This window comes from Furipterus horrens, unplaced genomic scaffold (genome assembly GCF_987537825.1).
Source record: "Furipterus horrens unplaced genomic scaffold, mFurHor1.1.pri manual_scaffold_11, whole genome shotgun sequence".
Taxonomy (NCBI): domain Eukaryota; kingdom Metazoa; phylum Chordata; class Mammalia; order Chiroptera; family Furipteridae; genus Furipterus; species Furipterus horrens.
Window position 1 is genome coordinate 53,945,955 of NW_028327181.1, and position 16,612 is coordinate 53,962,566.

Sequence of the window (16,612 nt, forward strand, 5' to 3'; positions counted from 1 at the left end):
TATCTGGTCTTTGTCTTCTCATTATCCCATTATTAGAACATCTGAATGGAGCATGGGGGCATCCTTAGTGGCAGGGCTCAGGAAGGGGCTGAAGAGCTGGGAGGGACCATTTATGGGGCACATGTGTAGCTTTGTGTGTGCCTCTGGATGTCTGTCTGTTATCTCTGAGTATCTCAGAGAGAGAGGGAGTTTGGTGGAGAGGGGCTCCCTCAACCAGGAGACCTGAAGGAGCATGTGCACCTCCCCATGATCACTACCTTCTTTTCCTGGACTTCAATCCCCTTGTTGCCGCCCCTGGAATGCTCTTTGCCCAGAGCTTCCCAGGGCTGCTTCCTTCTTGTCATTTAGGTCTCAGCTCAAATGTGACCTCCAGGATCTTCTTCAAAGCTACACACACACACACACACACAGTATTCTGTATCACAGCCCTTGGTGTATTTTCTTTATAGCGCTCACTGCTACCTGATTTTAGCTTATGTATTAAATTGTTTACAATTAGCAATTGTTCTCTCCACCTGCCCCCCCACAACCCTCAAAAAGTAGGCTCCTTGAGGCAGGGTCTTTGTTTTTGTCATCTCTGTGTCCCCAGATCCTAGAACAGTGCCTGGCACATAGAAGGCACTCGATAAATAGGTGTAGAATTGATTGCATTAAATACAGAGATGCTCAGGAAAAGACCTTTATTGCTAACTGACTGCCCTTTTTGTCCTGCTCCCTGCATCTGTATCCTCTGCTGGCGACCCAGCCATAACTGGCCCTGCCCTGTTTTCTTCCCCAACTGCAGGAACCCTCCACCCCAGCATCTGCAAATCCACCCCCACCACAGCCTTAGATCCCTGTGCAGCTATGAGTGGGCTGACACACTGGTGCCTTGCTCCTCGTCTCCAAGCCAGTTCCCAGCAGAGCCAATCTCTGCTCTCAAAGAATCCCTTTCTGACCAGCCCACCCACCTTAAATAGCCACATTTGGAAACCTCTGCTCCTTTAAGCGCACAGTCCCCTGAAGAGCCTCAATACAGCTCCACCAAGATTTATTGAGAGTTTCTCATGCCAGGCACTGTGCTAGGGGAATCTCCAAAGTCATGGACATGCCAGATCTTAGTGCCTTTCTCCTTGAGTCTCCTAGAGTCCCTGCACCTCCTGTGGTCAGTGTGGCAGTTTCTGTCCCGGGCAAGTTGCTGTGCATGAGCTGAAGGGAAGGCGCCGTGCCAGGCCTGGGCCCCACCTGCCAGCAACTGTCTGCTCCACTCTTTCTTGGTCCTTTGCCTCCTTCTGGCATCATGCAGGGGCAGTTTCTCATCTGGAAGCAGACCCTCTGGATGGGGCTAGGCAGCAACACTCTTCATTCTCTGCCACAGTTTGGCACCATGTTTCTGTGAGAGGACCAGGATGAAGGCAAGAAAGTCCAGGAGGCTCACCAGACGGCCCATGATCCACAGATTCTGTTTCTGTTTCTTCACCCAGTCTTGGGGTCCAGAGCCGGTCTGAAGCCCAAGGCTGAGGCTGGATGGCTGATGATAGTTCAGTTAGGGGGTTTTCTGGCAGAGATTATAGATGCCAACCTTTGGGGCAAGGAGAAGGGATTGTGAGCTTCAGGGGGCCTTGGGCCCCAGCTACTGGCCATCTTCAGTCCCTTGGGGTCCTCTGCCAGGCTGCTTGTCTGTTCCATAATATCACCCTCTCATTGTCATGGGATCCTGGCCTCTAAGAGACCCAGATTCCAGAACTCTCATCTCTAGCTCTGGCCTCTGGCTGCCAAGCCACACCCGGCTCATTCTCCCTTGGCACTCAGACCTATAGTGTCTTTCTCAGAGAGAATAATAGTTAAAGTGGGGGTTGAGAGAAGAATTGGGGCACTCAGTCATCTGGGAAGGGGCAAGATCACACACATACCACATTCAGCAGATACATACACACACATTCACACACACACAGATTCTCTGCATTCTTTGAGAAGAGAAAAAGTGTCTTGAGGGGACAAAGGAGGCACCCTGAGAATGGAATCTAATACTTTCTAGACTCAAAGGGCAGGACTGGTTGTTGCTGTAGAACCAAGCAGAGTCACTACTGATCTCCTGGGTCCAGATCACCATCTTCTGAGGCTGGATGGGTCCCTGCTCATTGCTGTTAGCTACGTCAATACTAATCCTAATCTCCAGTGCGGCCCTGTATCCACCTACCTTCATTTTCCTAGGCTGTGAGCATAGCAGGGAGACTCATTGGCCAGGGGCTCTGCCAGTGCAACCCCCATTTGCCGCTCTGCAATAAGCCTCTGTCTCTACTGACAACACACTCAGACCATCCTCATTCTCCCTCACTGCCTAGGCTCATGAAGCTTGGTCCCTATTGGTTGCCACTAGAGGTAGTGTTTCCACTGACAGCGAATCCAATAGATGGATGAGATTTGCCGCACTGCCAGCTGTCCCAGCCTGTGCCCCCTCCCCAGCCTGCGTTAGAGTTGGGGAACACTGGGGGTCCCTGAAGAGGGCCCAACGGCCTCAAGGAGCCTCTGGTGCTGGCGAAGGTGCCTTCTCCTTTCATGTTCCCCTGTGACTTCACACACCAGCTGGGCAGGGAAGGCCCCAGGAAGCCCCTTCAGCCAGCCTGGAAAAAGAGAGACACGGGCCTGAGTGGAGCCAGGGCAGGGGACAGGTCAGAAGGGAAAAGAGGCATCAGGGGGTCTAATGCCTGAGGGTCATGGTGAGTGTAGGAATTAGTAGAGAAGCCTAGAGCGTTGGTAGAAAGGCCACTCACTGGAGGTGGAGGTGACAATAGCATCAAAGAGGGTCACGGTCACTCCTGATCAAGTCCTGCTCATCTCACTCAGTGAGAGCCAGAATCCTTCCAGGGATCTGCGAGGACCCACATGATCTTGTCCCTGTTATCTCTGTGGCCTTGCCTGCTTCTCTCCCTTCTCCTCACTCCCTGTAGCCACACTCGCCCCCTTACTGTTTCCTCAAACACACCAACCACAGTGCCTTTGCACTGATTCTCGCCGCTGACTGGAGCATCCTTCCTCTAGATTGCCACATGCCTAAATTCCTCGCCTCCATCAAGTCATTGCTGACGTGGGGCCTCCTCATCGAGGACCACTTCAACCTCCCTATTTAAACTAGTAGCCCTCCCAACCCTGGGACCCCGGACGTCCTTGACTCTGCTCCACTTTTGTTTTTGCATAGCACTTATCACCTTCGGACACACTATATATAATTTACTGATTTATCTTGTTTACTCTTTATATATTGTTTCTCCTCTTCTAGAATGTATGCTCCAGCAGCACAGGAATATCTGTGCACTTGGGTCACAGTGCCTAGACCAGAGAGTGGTGCCTCACAGGTGCTTAATAAATATTTACTGAGTGAAGAAATAAAAGAATCTCTCACCTTCGGGGCTCTTGGGCAGGTGCTTTGGGGGAGCCCTGGACTCCGGACTCTGTCCCTCAGTCTTGATTGGTACAGAAGGCTCTGAACACAGATCCTGGGAACATTCTGGTTGGGGTTGGGTGACATTACAGCAGGATCAAGACTCTTTTTAGTTTCTCCTCCATAGACCCCTTAAGACTCACTTTTCCTTCCCTCCTCCCTCTAGAGGCTACTCACCACAGTCCTCATAGATGGTGTCCGGGGAGCAGGGAAGGGGACCCGGGGTGGGGAAAGCTCCCAGCCAGCGCTGCATGTCTGATCTGGTGAGACACAGGGAAGGTCACAAGTGGCTCAGAAGGTCCTACTGGGGGTTGGGCAGAGGCCACAGAAGAGATTGGGGAGGAGGGTGGTAGGCTCTGAGAGGTCAGCTGAAGAAGACACAACTCACAGGGACGAAGCTTGGAGTAGCCGGTGGGTAGGGCGGCCCTGGTGGTTGCTGAGAAGGGAGAGGCGGAACGTAGGGGGTCCAGATGGGTCCGGAACCTGCTGGGCCTGGACTAGGGAGCGATGGGCATAGTCCAGAACCTGGAGCCGCTGCCCACTACCCAGGGAAGAGAAAGTTCAGAGGGAGAACAGAAGTCCAGCTGGGCTTCCCACCACTGCCTGGGCTCCCACCCTTCCTGGGACCCACCTCTTGGGCTGAGTGATGAGCAGCAGGTCACTAAAGAGCAGCAGGCAGAGGGGAGTGAAGCGGGGGCGTGAGGTGAAGAGCACACCCCCCCTCCGGCACCCTAACTCCGTCAACTCCCCCTGCAACTCCAGGCGCCTCGACCAGGAGACCAGGGGCAGGGCCTAGGAGGAAGCAGGGAGGAGGTTCTGGCTTCTTCATAACGCCACCACCATGAGGGAAGATAAGGTGAGGAGTCTGGGCAGAGATTAACCTTGACTTTGTGGAAGCGCAGCCTCTGGGTGAGCCGGATCAGCTCCTCAGTCTGCTTCATGCGCCCCACCTCAGCACTGCACCGCTCAATGATCTGGGGAAGGGGAGCTGAGTCACCCCCCTACTCCCTCCCACCCCTCCTCTCTCTCCCTGCGCCGTCTTCCCCTCCCCTGGCCTCAGCTTCCCCCCCTGCCTACCTTGCTGATAGCACCCAGGGCCTTCTGAGCATTCTCCTGGCGGCTAGACCCTTCCTCTGTCTGGTGCAAGATATTCTGAGGACAAGGAAGAAGGGTGACTGGGCCCCTGCTCTGCAGCCATGGGAGTCAGGGGGACTGCAGCTCAGGGGACCCTTGCCTGGCTTGGAAAAATGCTCAGTTTGGGTTTCACAGGGCTGAGGAACCAGCCTCAAGAAGGCTGAGAGACCTCACCACTCACCATCTGCCTAACCTGGAGCAAATCACATTACCTCTCCAAGCCTCCGTTTCCGCATCAGTAAAATGGGGACAGTACCCACCCAGCACTGTCGTCAGGATTCAGCAAGGTAATATATGTAAAGCACTAGCATAGTCCTTGGCACATAGTAAATGCTGAAAAGAAGGTTGCTATTCTTTAAATAATTATTAACCACAGCTATTAGTACAAACAATATAGCACAGTGGTTGAATGCCTGGATTTCAAGTTTATCTCCATCGTTTATTATCCACAAAACCTGGGACAAGTTACTTAACCTCTCTGTGCCTCAGTTTCCTCATCTATAAAATGGAGTCAATAACAGTTGCTACCCTCATACAGTCATTGGTACAGTTAAGTGGGTATATAGCACTTAGAATCATGCCAAGAACAATGCACTTAACAGCTGTTCAACTATTATGATTGTGATTGTTTTGCCTATACTCGGGGTGTAATAAACTGAATAAGACACAAAAATGCTGATCATCTAGTTAGAAACTCTTCTCATTGAGACCCCCACACTGGGCGACCTGGTTTGGGGAGAAGCTTCTGTTCTGCAATAGAAGAATGTTTCTCAGCCTCTTTTTCCCCAGTGTCACCTGCTAAGGAGGCTTTTTAGAAATTTCAATACCACAAATATCTGTGTATCTTTTACGTACCATGGGCCTTTGAAGTAGCACAACCATTGGAATAATTAAGTTGTTTTTACTCCCCAAAGAATAGCTTTGCCTGCTTGAGGGTCATATCATCCCCACTGGGGAGGTATGTAGTGAAAGATACAACTGAGGAGACCTCCAAGACCACACAGCACATTCCCCCTGAGACCCAGAGAGAGGGCAAGAGACTTGCCCAAGGTCAATCAGCCAGTGAGTGGGACAGCCACGTCCAGAACTCCTGTCTCCAGCCAGAGGCTCATTTCCTGCACCCAGATCGCTCTTGGAGACTTTTGGGTGGCTCCAGGCAGGGTTTGGTTGGTCCTACACTGAGAGGCCCAGCTCAGAAGGTCTGATTTAGGGGAGTCCTGTATTCATGGTGGGGTGGGCGATGGTGATGGCCAGGCAGGAGGCCCCGGGGAGAGTTCTGCAGTGGAGCTGATGGGCAGAAAAGGCCCCGGGCCAAGACAGTGGTACCTGCAGCAGCATGCGGAGCCGCGTGATGCGCTGAAAGGGCAGCAGCAGGAAGGATGGCAGTGGGAGCCGCTCACACTTGGGGAGGCTCTGCAGCCGACGCAGCTCCGTGGAGAAGCGCACATTTGTGTCCCTGCAGAAGCAGGCCCAGGCCGCTGGCGTCTGCCTCGAGGCCCTGATCCCCCAGCCTGCCCTGGCCTGGACCCCAGCCCTGCTCCCAGCTTTCCCTCACACGTGTGACCTGCCCACCCACCCCCACCCCCACTCTGGGCCACTCACATAAGGCGGCTGTAGGTCTCCTCCTGATACTGCTGATTCCGCACATAATCCACATACACCGAGAAAGGACCCACAGCGTGGGCATGCACTATGTCACAAAGGTCGTTGATGTGGGGGGAAGAGCGTACACGGGACAGTAAAGTCCCCAGAAACCTGAAGGAGCAGGGGGAACGAGCAATGAAGGGGGGCAGAGAGCCAACTCTCCTGGGCTCTTGAGGAACTAACTGGGCCTGTGGAAGGGCAGCCCTGGGACAGGCTGACAGCTAAGGGGTGCTCAGGAGCCTGAGGCCCGGTTTGCTGAGAGGGCAGGACCCCACTGACCGCTCGCTGACTTCCTGGACTCTCTGCACATTGGAGAAGAGGGTGTGGTGATCCCTGGGGGTGAGTGTGTCCCGGAGAGCCTGACTCAGCACAAAGGTATCGGTCAGCAGCCGCAGGGAGCGCAGATAGGAGGCCTCAGAGGTCACCACCTCAAACAGGCTCTGAGGAGGAAGGGCAGGGCGGTAGTGGAAAGCCCAGTTCCAGCCAGCCCAGGACCCAGGTCACACTTCTGCCCTTGGCCAGGCCCGAGGTATGCCACCTCCTGCATGCGCTTCTCCGGGGGGTTGAGGCTGTCCAGGAGGCCACTGGCTCGCACAGCTGGAAGCTCCTGCCACAGAGTGTTTCGAGGACCAGGGGGCCGGGGAAAGGTGGGAGCTTCTCCAGGACTGGTTGGAGAAGGACTTCCATCGTCACTGACCCCCCACAGCTCCTCTGACAGCACAGCTGCTCGGTAGGTCTGGTACAGGGGTTCTGGAGAGCAAATGCCACACGTCAGGAAAGTCCAGTGCTCCGGACCCCTTCTCCTGGCTTGATGGTCACAGCAGGAACTCACCATCCTGCAGTGGCAGCTCCCAGGTCTGATCCTTCAGCTCCTCCAGCCCCTCCTCATGCCTGTGGAGAGAAAAAAGGACAAGTCCCCAAGAGCCACCCCTGTTGCACACCTCCAGGGTGCTAGTCACATGATAGTGTAAGGTTGTGCTCAGGGACCCTGGCGGCTCCCCAGACCAAACCCCAGATTTTTTTTTATGTGCCTGTTGTATGGGAGGCCCTGAACTAAGCCGGCTCCATCTGCTCTTATTACCTCAACTCCTGTGTAGCAAAGACTCCAAGTCCATCTCCAGCCCTCGCACATAGCGATCACTGTCTCAAATGTCCTGTCTGTGCCTCGGTGAGACTCGGCATGATCAAACGCAAACTCTTATACCTCCTCTTTCCCGTCCTGGTTATCAGCACCACCACATACCCATCCACCCAAGCTACAAACCCAGGAGAATGAACACCAGTAAGTGTTTGTTGAATAAATGAATGGACTCAGATTAACTCTGATAACAGCGGTGAATCTAAGGTCGTGAACAGGCCCAGATGACATGGAAGAGATCTTCGTGGCTGCCAAATAGTCTTGCAGACAATAATTGCAATAGCAGCTTAAGGTGGGGGCACTAAAATGGAGCACTCACTAGGGGACCGGTTCTTTACCAATGTTACACCCAACAACTCTATGAAGTAATCGGTATGCTTAACCCCATTTCACAGGTGAGGACCCTGAGACCCAGAAAGGTTAAGTGACTCATATAAGGTCACATAGCTGATAAGGAACAGAGCTGGGATTAGAAACCAGGGTTACTTGTCTCTAGAACCCCAGACCTTCTTCACTCCACCCTTGAAGAGGTAGGAATTAGCAGGATCTGAAGGTGAGTGTGCCCTCGGGTAGGCGTAAGGGTGGGGGTGTTGGTACCTGCCCTCCACAGTTGCTGGGGGCACATTCTGAGGCGCTTCATCTGGTGTGTTTCCTGGAGAGAGAACCCAGGGTGAGGAGAAGAAATCTCCAGGATCCTCAGCCCAAAACCCCTGCTCCTGCCCCAGCAGAGACTGTTACTATAAAAACTACAACTCTCGTCAGCCCTAGAGCAGCAGCTAGTACTGGCAGAGGAACAAAAAAAGCTCAGGGCCTATTGGGGGTTGTACTTTGTTCATTTTTGGACTGCTTCATCTCCATCCCTTCCCTTCCCATCTAAACGATCCCGTCCCCCAAGTCCTGTACCTGTTTGGATTCCATCTTCAGATGGCAGATGGAGATCTGGCTGTGGGGGGTCCCCAGAGATGGTGGCATCCTGCCTGACCCGAGTTGGTTTTGGGGGTTTGAGTGGTGGCAGGAGTTTGCGCTCAGCAGTGGAGCGATAGGATGTGAGGACCACCGAGTGGTGACTGATGCCGGGAGCATTGGGGCGGGAGCGGGAGGTCCGAAGTGGGGAGGCTCGGCAGGGGGCCCTGGGACCATCCTCATAGGCCCCCACAGGGACCCACCGAAGCTCCAGGCCAGGCCGGGCAGTATGGCAGACACAGGGACAGCAGGGAGGGCAGGCCTGGGCAGCATCTGTGGGAGACAGGGTGTCCTAAGGCAAAGACCCTTAGGGCCTGACCCTACCCTGCCCAGGCTTCCTCCTTCTCCTTAAGCTGCCTAGAAGCTGGAACATGGTTCAGCCCCAGGCATTTGCTCTTCACCCCTGACTCTCTTCAAACTCCCAGAAATATGGAAATAAGATTTTCCAAACATAAAATCCATTTTTGAAAAGGTAACACCTGAAAGCACCCAGCCTTAAAGCACTGAAAATTTAAAAAAAAAAAAAAAAAAAAAAGCTGGACTGAGCGCATCCTCGCCCTAGGAAGTACTTACCTGGAGTGCCATTCTCCTGGGATCCCCTTCTGGTGAGGGTGCCCTGGGGAACCTCTGTCTCCCCATTCATATCCACTCCCCCCTGGGGAGCTGGATCCAGGGCCTCTGCAGCCTGGACTCTGCCTTCAGCCCCCCACTCAAACCTGCCCGCCAGTCTCCGCACAGTGCCTGGGGCAGAGGCAGAGCCGTCAGGGGCCAGGACACGGGGGGCTGTGTGGGGGAGGGGCAGAGGTGTGCGGGGTGACCCAGAGGGTTTGGGCGGGGGGACTGGAGACCTGGGAGCAGGCTCTGGGGAGACGGAGCGCCGGGACACTGGACTGGGGGTGCTGGAAGGTAAGTCTGGGCATGTCTGGGAGTCAAGGCTGGCTTTAGAAGCTGAAGGGGGCAAAAGGGCAGGGGGCTTGAGGGAAGAGGCTGGGGGTTCCCAGAAGATGGGGGTGCACATTGGGGTTGGTGCATCATTGCAGGTGACAGGAGGTTCTTGTGGAGAAGAGCCATTGTGGGGGGGCCCTGGGGCCTGGGCAGCACGAGGTCGAGAGGGGGGCCGGGGGCGGATGATCCGAGGGGGCTTCTGAGTAGGGGGTGTTGCTATAGGAAGAGACTGGTCTGACATCTTCCTTTGAGCTCTTCAAAGGAGTGGGGTGCTCTGCTGGAGTCATCCCCTGTGGGAGAGGGAGGAAGAAAGAGAGACCCTTAGTGTCACTCCCTGGCCTGCTGTAGGTAGACTGAGGCCTCTGAGCAGAAACTGTTTGCAAGCAAATCAGCCATGATTTTGGGGTCAGGAGGGAAGGCTGGTATACTTCCACTCCTGCTTTCTCATTTCCAGTCTTCCCTCCTCACCTCTCACCCCTCCTTCTCACTCCTGAGGCCTCTGGGCCCCACGCCCACGCCCAGGCAGCCTTTCTTGGCTCCCCCTCCCCAGCCTCCATTGCTCTCTGCCTTTTGGCTTCTGCTGCCACAGTCAGGCCAGAGGGGACAGTGAGGCTAGGGTGGGGGTGCTTCGGTAGAGACCCAAGTGAGGGGGAGAGGGTAGAAGAGCACCGGATCAGTAAGGGGAATTTAGCTTGCCGGTACAGCCACTATGCACCTGCTTGATGAATTGTGTTTTGTGTCTCTAGTGTGTGTTGTGAAGGTTTGTGAGTGTGGTTCTGGTGTGTGTGCTGTTTCTAGCACTATATGAAAGGGGTGTTGTATGATGTGTTTAAGAAGTGTATTTGCTATGAGATTACTGGGTGGCTATGCAGTGGGGGAGTAGAGTATACAGTGTACGGTGCATGGTGGGAGAGGGGTCCGGGGGTTTATGTGTGTTACGTGCTGTCTCTGTGGGGATGTGTGCGGTGTGTGTGCGCACACGCACGCTGTGCCTGGGCTGGGAGGGATGCATCACTATTTCCCTGCTTCAGCTGGCCCTCCGCCCCCCATTTCCCAGTTCCTCTCTCCGGACTCTCCCTTTCCGGGTTATTTTTAGTCTCCTTTTCCTGCCATGAAGATTCCTGGAACCTCTGACCCCGAGACCAGGAGGCCCCGGACATGGTCTCTCCTGCCCATCCTCTTATCCCTGCCTGTCCCCATCCTGCCATCTGGTCACAGGGAGAGAGGCCCCATGGGAAGCCTGGGTCCTGCCAGGATACCTGAAGGGTGGTGAGGTGACCAGACTGAAGGTCAGGACAAGTGGGGCCAGACAATAAGGACCTAGGCTTCACTCCTCTCTCTCTGGGAAGGCGGCTATAATCCTGAGAAGACTACGGGGTCAAGCCTGGGAGACGGAGGGGTCCCTCAACTCCTTTCAGGAGTCAGCAGGAGACCAGACCCCTCCAGGCCCCAGAGTGGGTTCTTGAGAAATGATGCAGAGTAGGGGCTCAGGGCGTAGACCATGAGTCTTGCAGCTCAATGGCCCCCGTATCCTGGCAGGAAGCCCCTTATCAAAATAACCCAGGCAGTGGCCTCGCCAGCTCCTCCCCAACTTTACCCCACTCAGGGATCCCACCCCCTTTCTCAGGTACCTTTGTTTACTTCCTTTCCCACCCCCACTCAGGTCTGTCTTAGGGACCCAGGTATTGGGCCCCAGCACTCACCCTCGAGTTCTCTCCACTCTCAGTCACCTCCTAGGGCTGAGTGAGTGGGAGCAGGAAACAGGAATCGAATTCTCCTCCCAACCGGACACCCACCCCCAAACACACCACGCCCCACATGCGCGCACTGGGGCTCAGGAAGATGTGATAGGCTCCATGTCCCAGGTTTTGGAGGTTAACACGGTCTGGGGAAAGGCTGAAACTTGGGCGTGACAGCAGGCTATTCTGTGTGTGCCTGTTCTGTCTGCATTGCTCTGCAGATTGCGGGTCTGGGGGCTGGAGGTGGGCAGGGGTGGGGTGAGAATGGGGTGAAAACAGCGCAGGGCTGGGCTGGCAGCAGGGCACCCATGTATCAGCTGAGGGATGGTGTGTCCTTCCACAACACATCTGACCATCCCTCCCACACCTCACCCAGCAACCTGTTCCATTAGCTTCCAACCTGTTCCCCTGGGTGTCAGCTAGCCACTATTTCACACCAAGGGACCCTTCCCCAGGTCTCTCCTTTCCTAACTCTGCAGTGGCTCCCCCTGAATTTACCTTTATCGTTCTGGAATCGGTTTCTGTCTTCAGCCTGTCCTGCCTGCCCCTTGAAGCAATGAGTGTGGGGCCAGGTCTCCGAGTGTCTCTGTTCCTGTGTTTCTGGGGCGGGAACTGAGGACCCAGATTGAGATCTCCGAAGAGGAAGCCAGTTCCTCAGCCCCACCCGGCCATTGTGTCAGGCGTGCATGTGTGTGTGTGTGTGTGTGCGCGCGCGTGTGTGCAGAGAGGGATAGAGGGCGGGGTGGGGGATGTGGAGGCAGGAAGGTGGGGAGGAAGACCTGAGATATGTCTCCTTTAGGGACGTAAGACTGCTGGGCCCCACTGCCTGCCCACTGTTCTCAGTCCCTGTCTCTCTGGTCCCAGCCTCTGACTTTCCCTGTCCCACTGGGAGGCTTTGATTGGCTGCAGCCAGTATCCCTGGGGTGAGGGGGTGGGTAGGGGTCCTTCTCACCCCTAATTTGCTCTATGTTTAAGGAGCTGAGTTCTAGGGCTGCCGGTGTGTGTCATAAAAACAAGGAGCCACACCCCAGTCTGGGAAGTAGGGTAGTAGGAGGAAGATTAGAAGGGCAGTTATGAACTGCCGGGGCCTTTGCCCACGCCCAGGTGCCTGTCTTTGCCAGACCTTCGCACACACACACACACACACACACACAACCCCAAACAAGACATAGGAATAAAAGTCAGAAAGCTGGGATAAATACATGTTTTAACCCTTTTTTCTTCAGAGTAAAAGCCAAAGTCCTTACAATGACCAATAAGACCCTATACAATCTTCCCTCTTCACTACCTCTTTTCTCAAGCACACGGCTGCCTCAGGGACTTTACACTGGTGGTGCCTTCTGCCTGGAAACCCCCTTCCCAAGACATCCACTGAATGATTCCCTCGCTTCTTTTAATTCATTGCTCAAAGGTCATTTTCTCATTGAGGCTTGCTGCACCACTTTTTAAACTTGCAGCCCTTGCCCTGGCTGGGGCTCAGTTGATTAGAGCATTATCCCATACACTAAAAGGTGGCCAGTTCAATTCCAATCAAGCCACATACTTAGGTTGCGGGTTTGATCCCCTGTCAGGGTGTTGACAGGAAGTAACAGATTGATGTTTCTCTCTCACATCGATGTCTCGCCCTTCTTTTCTCTCTAAAATTAATAAGCATGTTCTTGGGTAAGGATAAAAACTAACATGTTTATAGTTAATTATCTTTTACATTAGAAAGTAAGCTTTCTGGAAACAAGATTTTTATCTCTTATTCCCTGACACATCCCAAAGTTCAGGGAAAAAGTCAGGCATACACGGTGCTTAATATTTGGTTAATTGTATCAAATTGAATTTAATCCTCCCCACAGCCTATTACTCCCCGACTCTCCTTCCCTAATTTCCATAATTCTGTTGATTCCACCAGTTTCCCATCACACACACATGCACACACACGCACACACACAAACACACACCAGGAACAGGTACCTAACCTCCCAGACCTCATGTCTGGATCATTTTGGGCTTCCTGAGAAAGTAAATCTCTCTTCAAAAGTACTTCAGAGACCCCATCAAGATAGATACATCCCTGACCGGGGTGGCTCAGTTGGTTGGAGAAGCGTACCATACCCAGAAGGCTGAATGTTCGATTCCCAGTCAAGGCACATACCTAGGTTGCAGGTCTGATCCCCAGTCCAGGTGTGTGTGATCCCTGGTCCAGATGTTTATGCTTATGGGAGGCAACCGATCAATGCTTCCTTCTCACAATGATGTTTCTTTTTCTCCCCCTCTCCCTTCCCCTCTTTTTACAAGCAACATTGTCCTTGGGGTCCTGGCTGGTGCAGCTCAGCAAATTGAGCACAAGCCTGTGAACCAAAAGGTCACCAGTTCAATTCCCAGTCAGGGCACATGCCTGGTTTGCAGGCCCGGTCCCCAGTTGGAGGAGTATGAGAAGCAACCATGTTACTGAGCCCCTGGGCTGCTCCAATTGAAAACAAACCCACGGGCTCTTTAGTTAGGGGTCCGATTGCCCACCGCCAAAATTACAACTCTGAACATTATATTTGAGTGAAAAGAAAAATTGTTTATTTAACAGTTACACATATCCTTGCCTCCCCTCTACCAAACCTAGCCAGTTTTAGGGGGGTCAGAAACACCGTTTCCCTACTTCCTAGGCACAGTTCAGCTTTACCAGCAGCTGCCAATCACTCAATCTGATTGGGGAGGTCCTTTCTGTGCTGTGGTGCCCTCCAGCTCTCAATGCAGGACCACCTGGATTCTCGGCCTCCTTGCGAACTGTCTTCTTTCTGTAAACCGAGTGGATCTCCTCTCCTTCTGCAGAGCACCTCTGCGAACACTCAGCAGCGAGGGAGACAGCCCCAGAGCGTGCCCCCAAGCGTGCCCCCCCCTAAAGTGTTCGCAGCTGCCTATATATCCCTGACTGCGTCCTCTGACGCAGTGGGTGTTGCCAATAGTTCTGACCATTGGCAGAACCCCACATAGGCTCTGTGTGCTTTCCATACCATCACCCGGTTCAAGACTCCTCCCATCCACCTGAGGCTTTGGATGCATTAAAGCAATTTACATAATGAAAGACACTGGCCATCAGCCTCAGGCATGTGGAGGCATTCTGAAAGCTGCTTCCTTCTCCCCATCCCCCAGTCAAAACTCCGGGGATTTTTGGATTCTCCTGTTTCTGTAACAACCACACATTGGTGTTTCTCTCATACATACATTGATGTTTCTCTCCCTTTCTTTCTCCCCCCCCTTTCCCTCTCTTTGAAAATAAATAACATCTTTTTTAAAAAATGTCCTTGGATCACGATTTAAAAAAAAAAAAATACACATGTGTAGCCAAACAAATTCTGTTTCGTATTGTTTTTATTGAAATGGGAATATCTTTATTAGTTTTGCTACTTACAGAAATATCCTTCAAAAAGATAACTAATCCTAAAGTGGTGGTTGTGAGCTGCAAACCATGAGTGGCACTGCATGAACTGTCACAGGTCTGAGCGGGGATGCGCACAGAAGAGGAGTTGGGTGGGTTGGGCAGCCCCTGAACTTTACCTCTCCTCCCTGGCTGGTATGAGCTTATTTCACTTTCTTTTGTCTACCCCTTACAGAGAGACCCACCAGGAGGCTTTTACCTGTCTGTTGACGAATAGAGAGACTTTCCCCACTCCCAAAGGCAGGGCCACATGTTTTGGGCAACAAAAGCTACCTGGAGTTACACTGAGAATGTTCTAATATGCCTGGCAAAGAGTTTCTTTCTTTAAAAAAAAATTTTTTTTGTTTATGCTTTTACAGTTGTCCCAATTTTCTCCCTTTCCCCCCATCCACCCAGCCAATCCCCCACTCCTACAGTCAATCCCCACACTGTTTCGATGTCCATGGGTCATGCATATGTTCTTTAACTAGTCTCTTCTCCTTCTTTCAACTAGTCCCTCCTCCCCCTTCCCCTCGTACAGCTGTCAGCCTGTCACATGTATCTATTCCATCCAATTCTATTTTACTCGTTAGTTTATTTTGTTCATTAGACTCCACATATGAGTGAAATCATACGGTATTTGTCTTTCACTGACTGGCTTATTTCACTTAGCATTATAGTCTCCAGGTCCATCCATGCTGTCACACAAGGTAAGGATTTCTTTTTTACCACTGTATAATACTCCATAGTGTAAATGTACCACAGCTTTGTTATCCACTCATCTACTGATGGGCACTTAGGCTGTTTCCAGACCTTAGCTATTATAAATAGTGCTGCTATGAACATAGGGGCGTGTAGTTCTTTTGAATTGATGTTTCAGGATTCTTAGAATGTATTCCCAGAAGTAGAATCGCTGGGTCAAAATGCAGTATCATTTTTAATTTTTTGAGGAAATTTCTTTTTTTTTTTCCACAGTGGCTATACCAGTCTGCATTCCCACCAACAGCATACTAGGGTTCGCTTTTTTCCATATCCTCGCCAGCACTTCTTGTTTTTTGATTTATTAATGATAGCCATTTTGGCAGGTATGAGGTGATACCTCATTGTGGTTTTAATATACATTTCTCTGATGATCAGTGACATTGAGCATCTTTTCATATGTCTATGGGTCTTCTGTATGTTCTCCTTGCAGAAGTGTCTGTTCAGGTCCTTTGCACATTTTTTAATTGAGTTGTTTGTCTTCCTGCTGTTGAGTTGTAAAAGTTCTTTATATTTTTTGGAAATTAAATCCTTATCTGTTGTATCATTGGCAAATATGTTCTCCAATACAGTGGGTTCCCTTTTTATTTTGATGACGGTTTCTTTAGCTGTGCAGAAACTTTTTAATTTGATGTAGTCCCATGAGAGTTTCCATTGGGCCCACTGCTCAAAGCAATCACAAAGATGAAAACTATGACTTTTCAAATCTGTACAAATCACCATCTATTTATTTACGCCCTCTCCAGTTCCAAAAAGAAACTGAGCTCCACGGACTGCACCAGGTTGCCATTGGCACTGCTGCTGCAGCCATCGTGCCAGCCCCTCAAACACATAAGGATTAGAGAATGCTGATGCTCAGTGGGCGAGAGGCCATCAAGGTGATTTCTGCTTCTTGAGGAGCCTGGCCTCAGTCAGCCTGTGGACTCCCAGGGTGAAGCAGGAGATGGTGTGGCCCATGGCTTTCTCGTTAGAACTGTAGAAGAAGCCATCATAAAGGTTTCAACGAGGCTGGGTGACACTATAGAATGGGGGATAAGCCAATTTGGGAGCAGAATGAATTCAGCTTCATTGAACGTGACTACCACTTATTTGATAACAACAGAACCCAACTAGACACAATTACATTGCTGTGTCATGCCTTACGTGGAAAGGATAGCAATTGCAGGGGAAAGCTGCCATTGTGGAGAAGTTGTCTGGCCTTCCACTCCAGAAACTCCAGCACAGCACCACCACGCAGGACCACCAACTGCATCATTAGCATGGTTGTGGGCCAGCTGAAGGCCAATGAAAACCCCCATCATGGTGTTTTACCAGACATTCCCATTAAAAAGCATCACCCAATGATATGGTCAGGCTTGCCCTGCACAACTTCTTTCGACCTCCTCTTAGCTAGGCACTCATGCTATTTCCTCCTCCTTCCTCTTCCCAGTACCACTCATACTCCTCCAAATGCTCCAAATATCATACAG

General features: G+C 52.0%; 1 protein-coding gene and 1 pseudogene across 1 annotated transcript; one reads left to right on the forward strand and one right to left on the reverse strand.

Annotated features, from left to right (window-relative positions):
* Positions 1-665: 665 nt before the first annotated feature.
* Positions 666-11,609, reverse strand: ARHGEF15 (Rho guanine nucleotide exchange factor 15). The gene is made up of 16 exons (XM_090291662.1): positions 11,483-11,609; positions 8,874-9,535; positions 8,241-8,573; positions 7,935-7,989; positions 7,032-7,090; positions 6,738-6,949; positions 6,479-6,639; positions 6,158-6,310; positions 5,882-6,011; positions 4,499-4,573; positions 4,303-4,395; positions 4,053-4,213; positions 3,810-3,962; positions 3,599-3,681; positions 3,383-3,487; positions 666-2,603 (listed from the first exon to the last, which is right to left on the reverse strand). Exons 2-16 carry the CDS (start codon positions 9,484-9,486, stop codon positions 2,452-2,454), a joined length of 2,538 nt encoding a protein of 845 aa, XP_090147788.1. The 5' UTR covers positions 9,487-9,535; positions 11,483-11,609; the 3' UTR covers positions 666-2,451.
* Positions 11,610-16,168: 4,559 nt separating this feature from the next.
* On the forward strand, positions 16,169-16,536 carry LOC149997613 (nuclear transport factor 2 pseudogene; annotated as a pseudogene).
* The last annotated feature ends 76 nt before the right edge of the window (positions 16,537-16,612 follow it).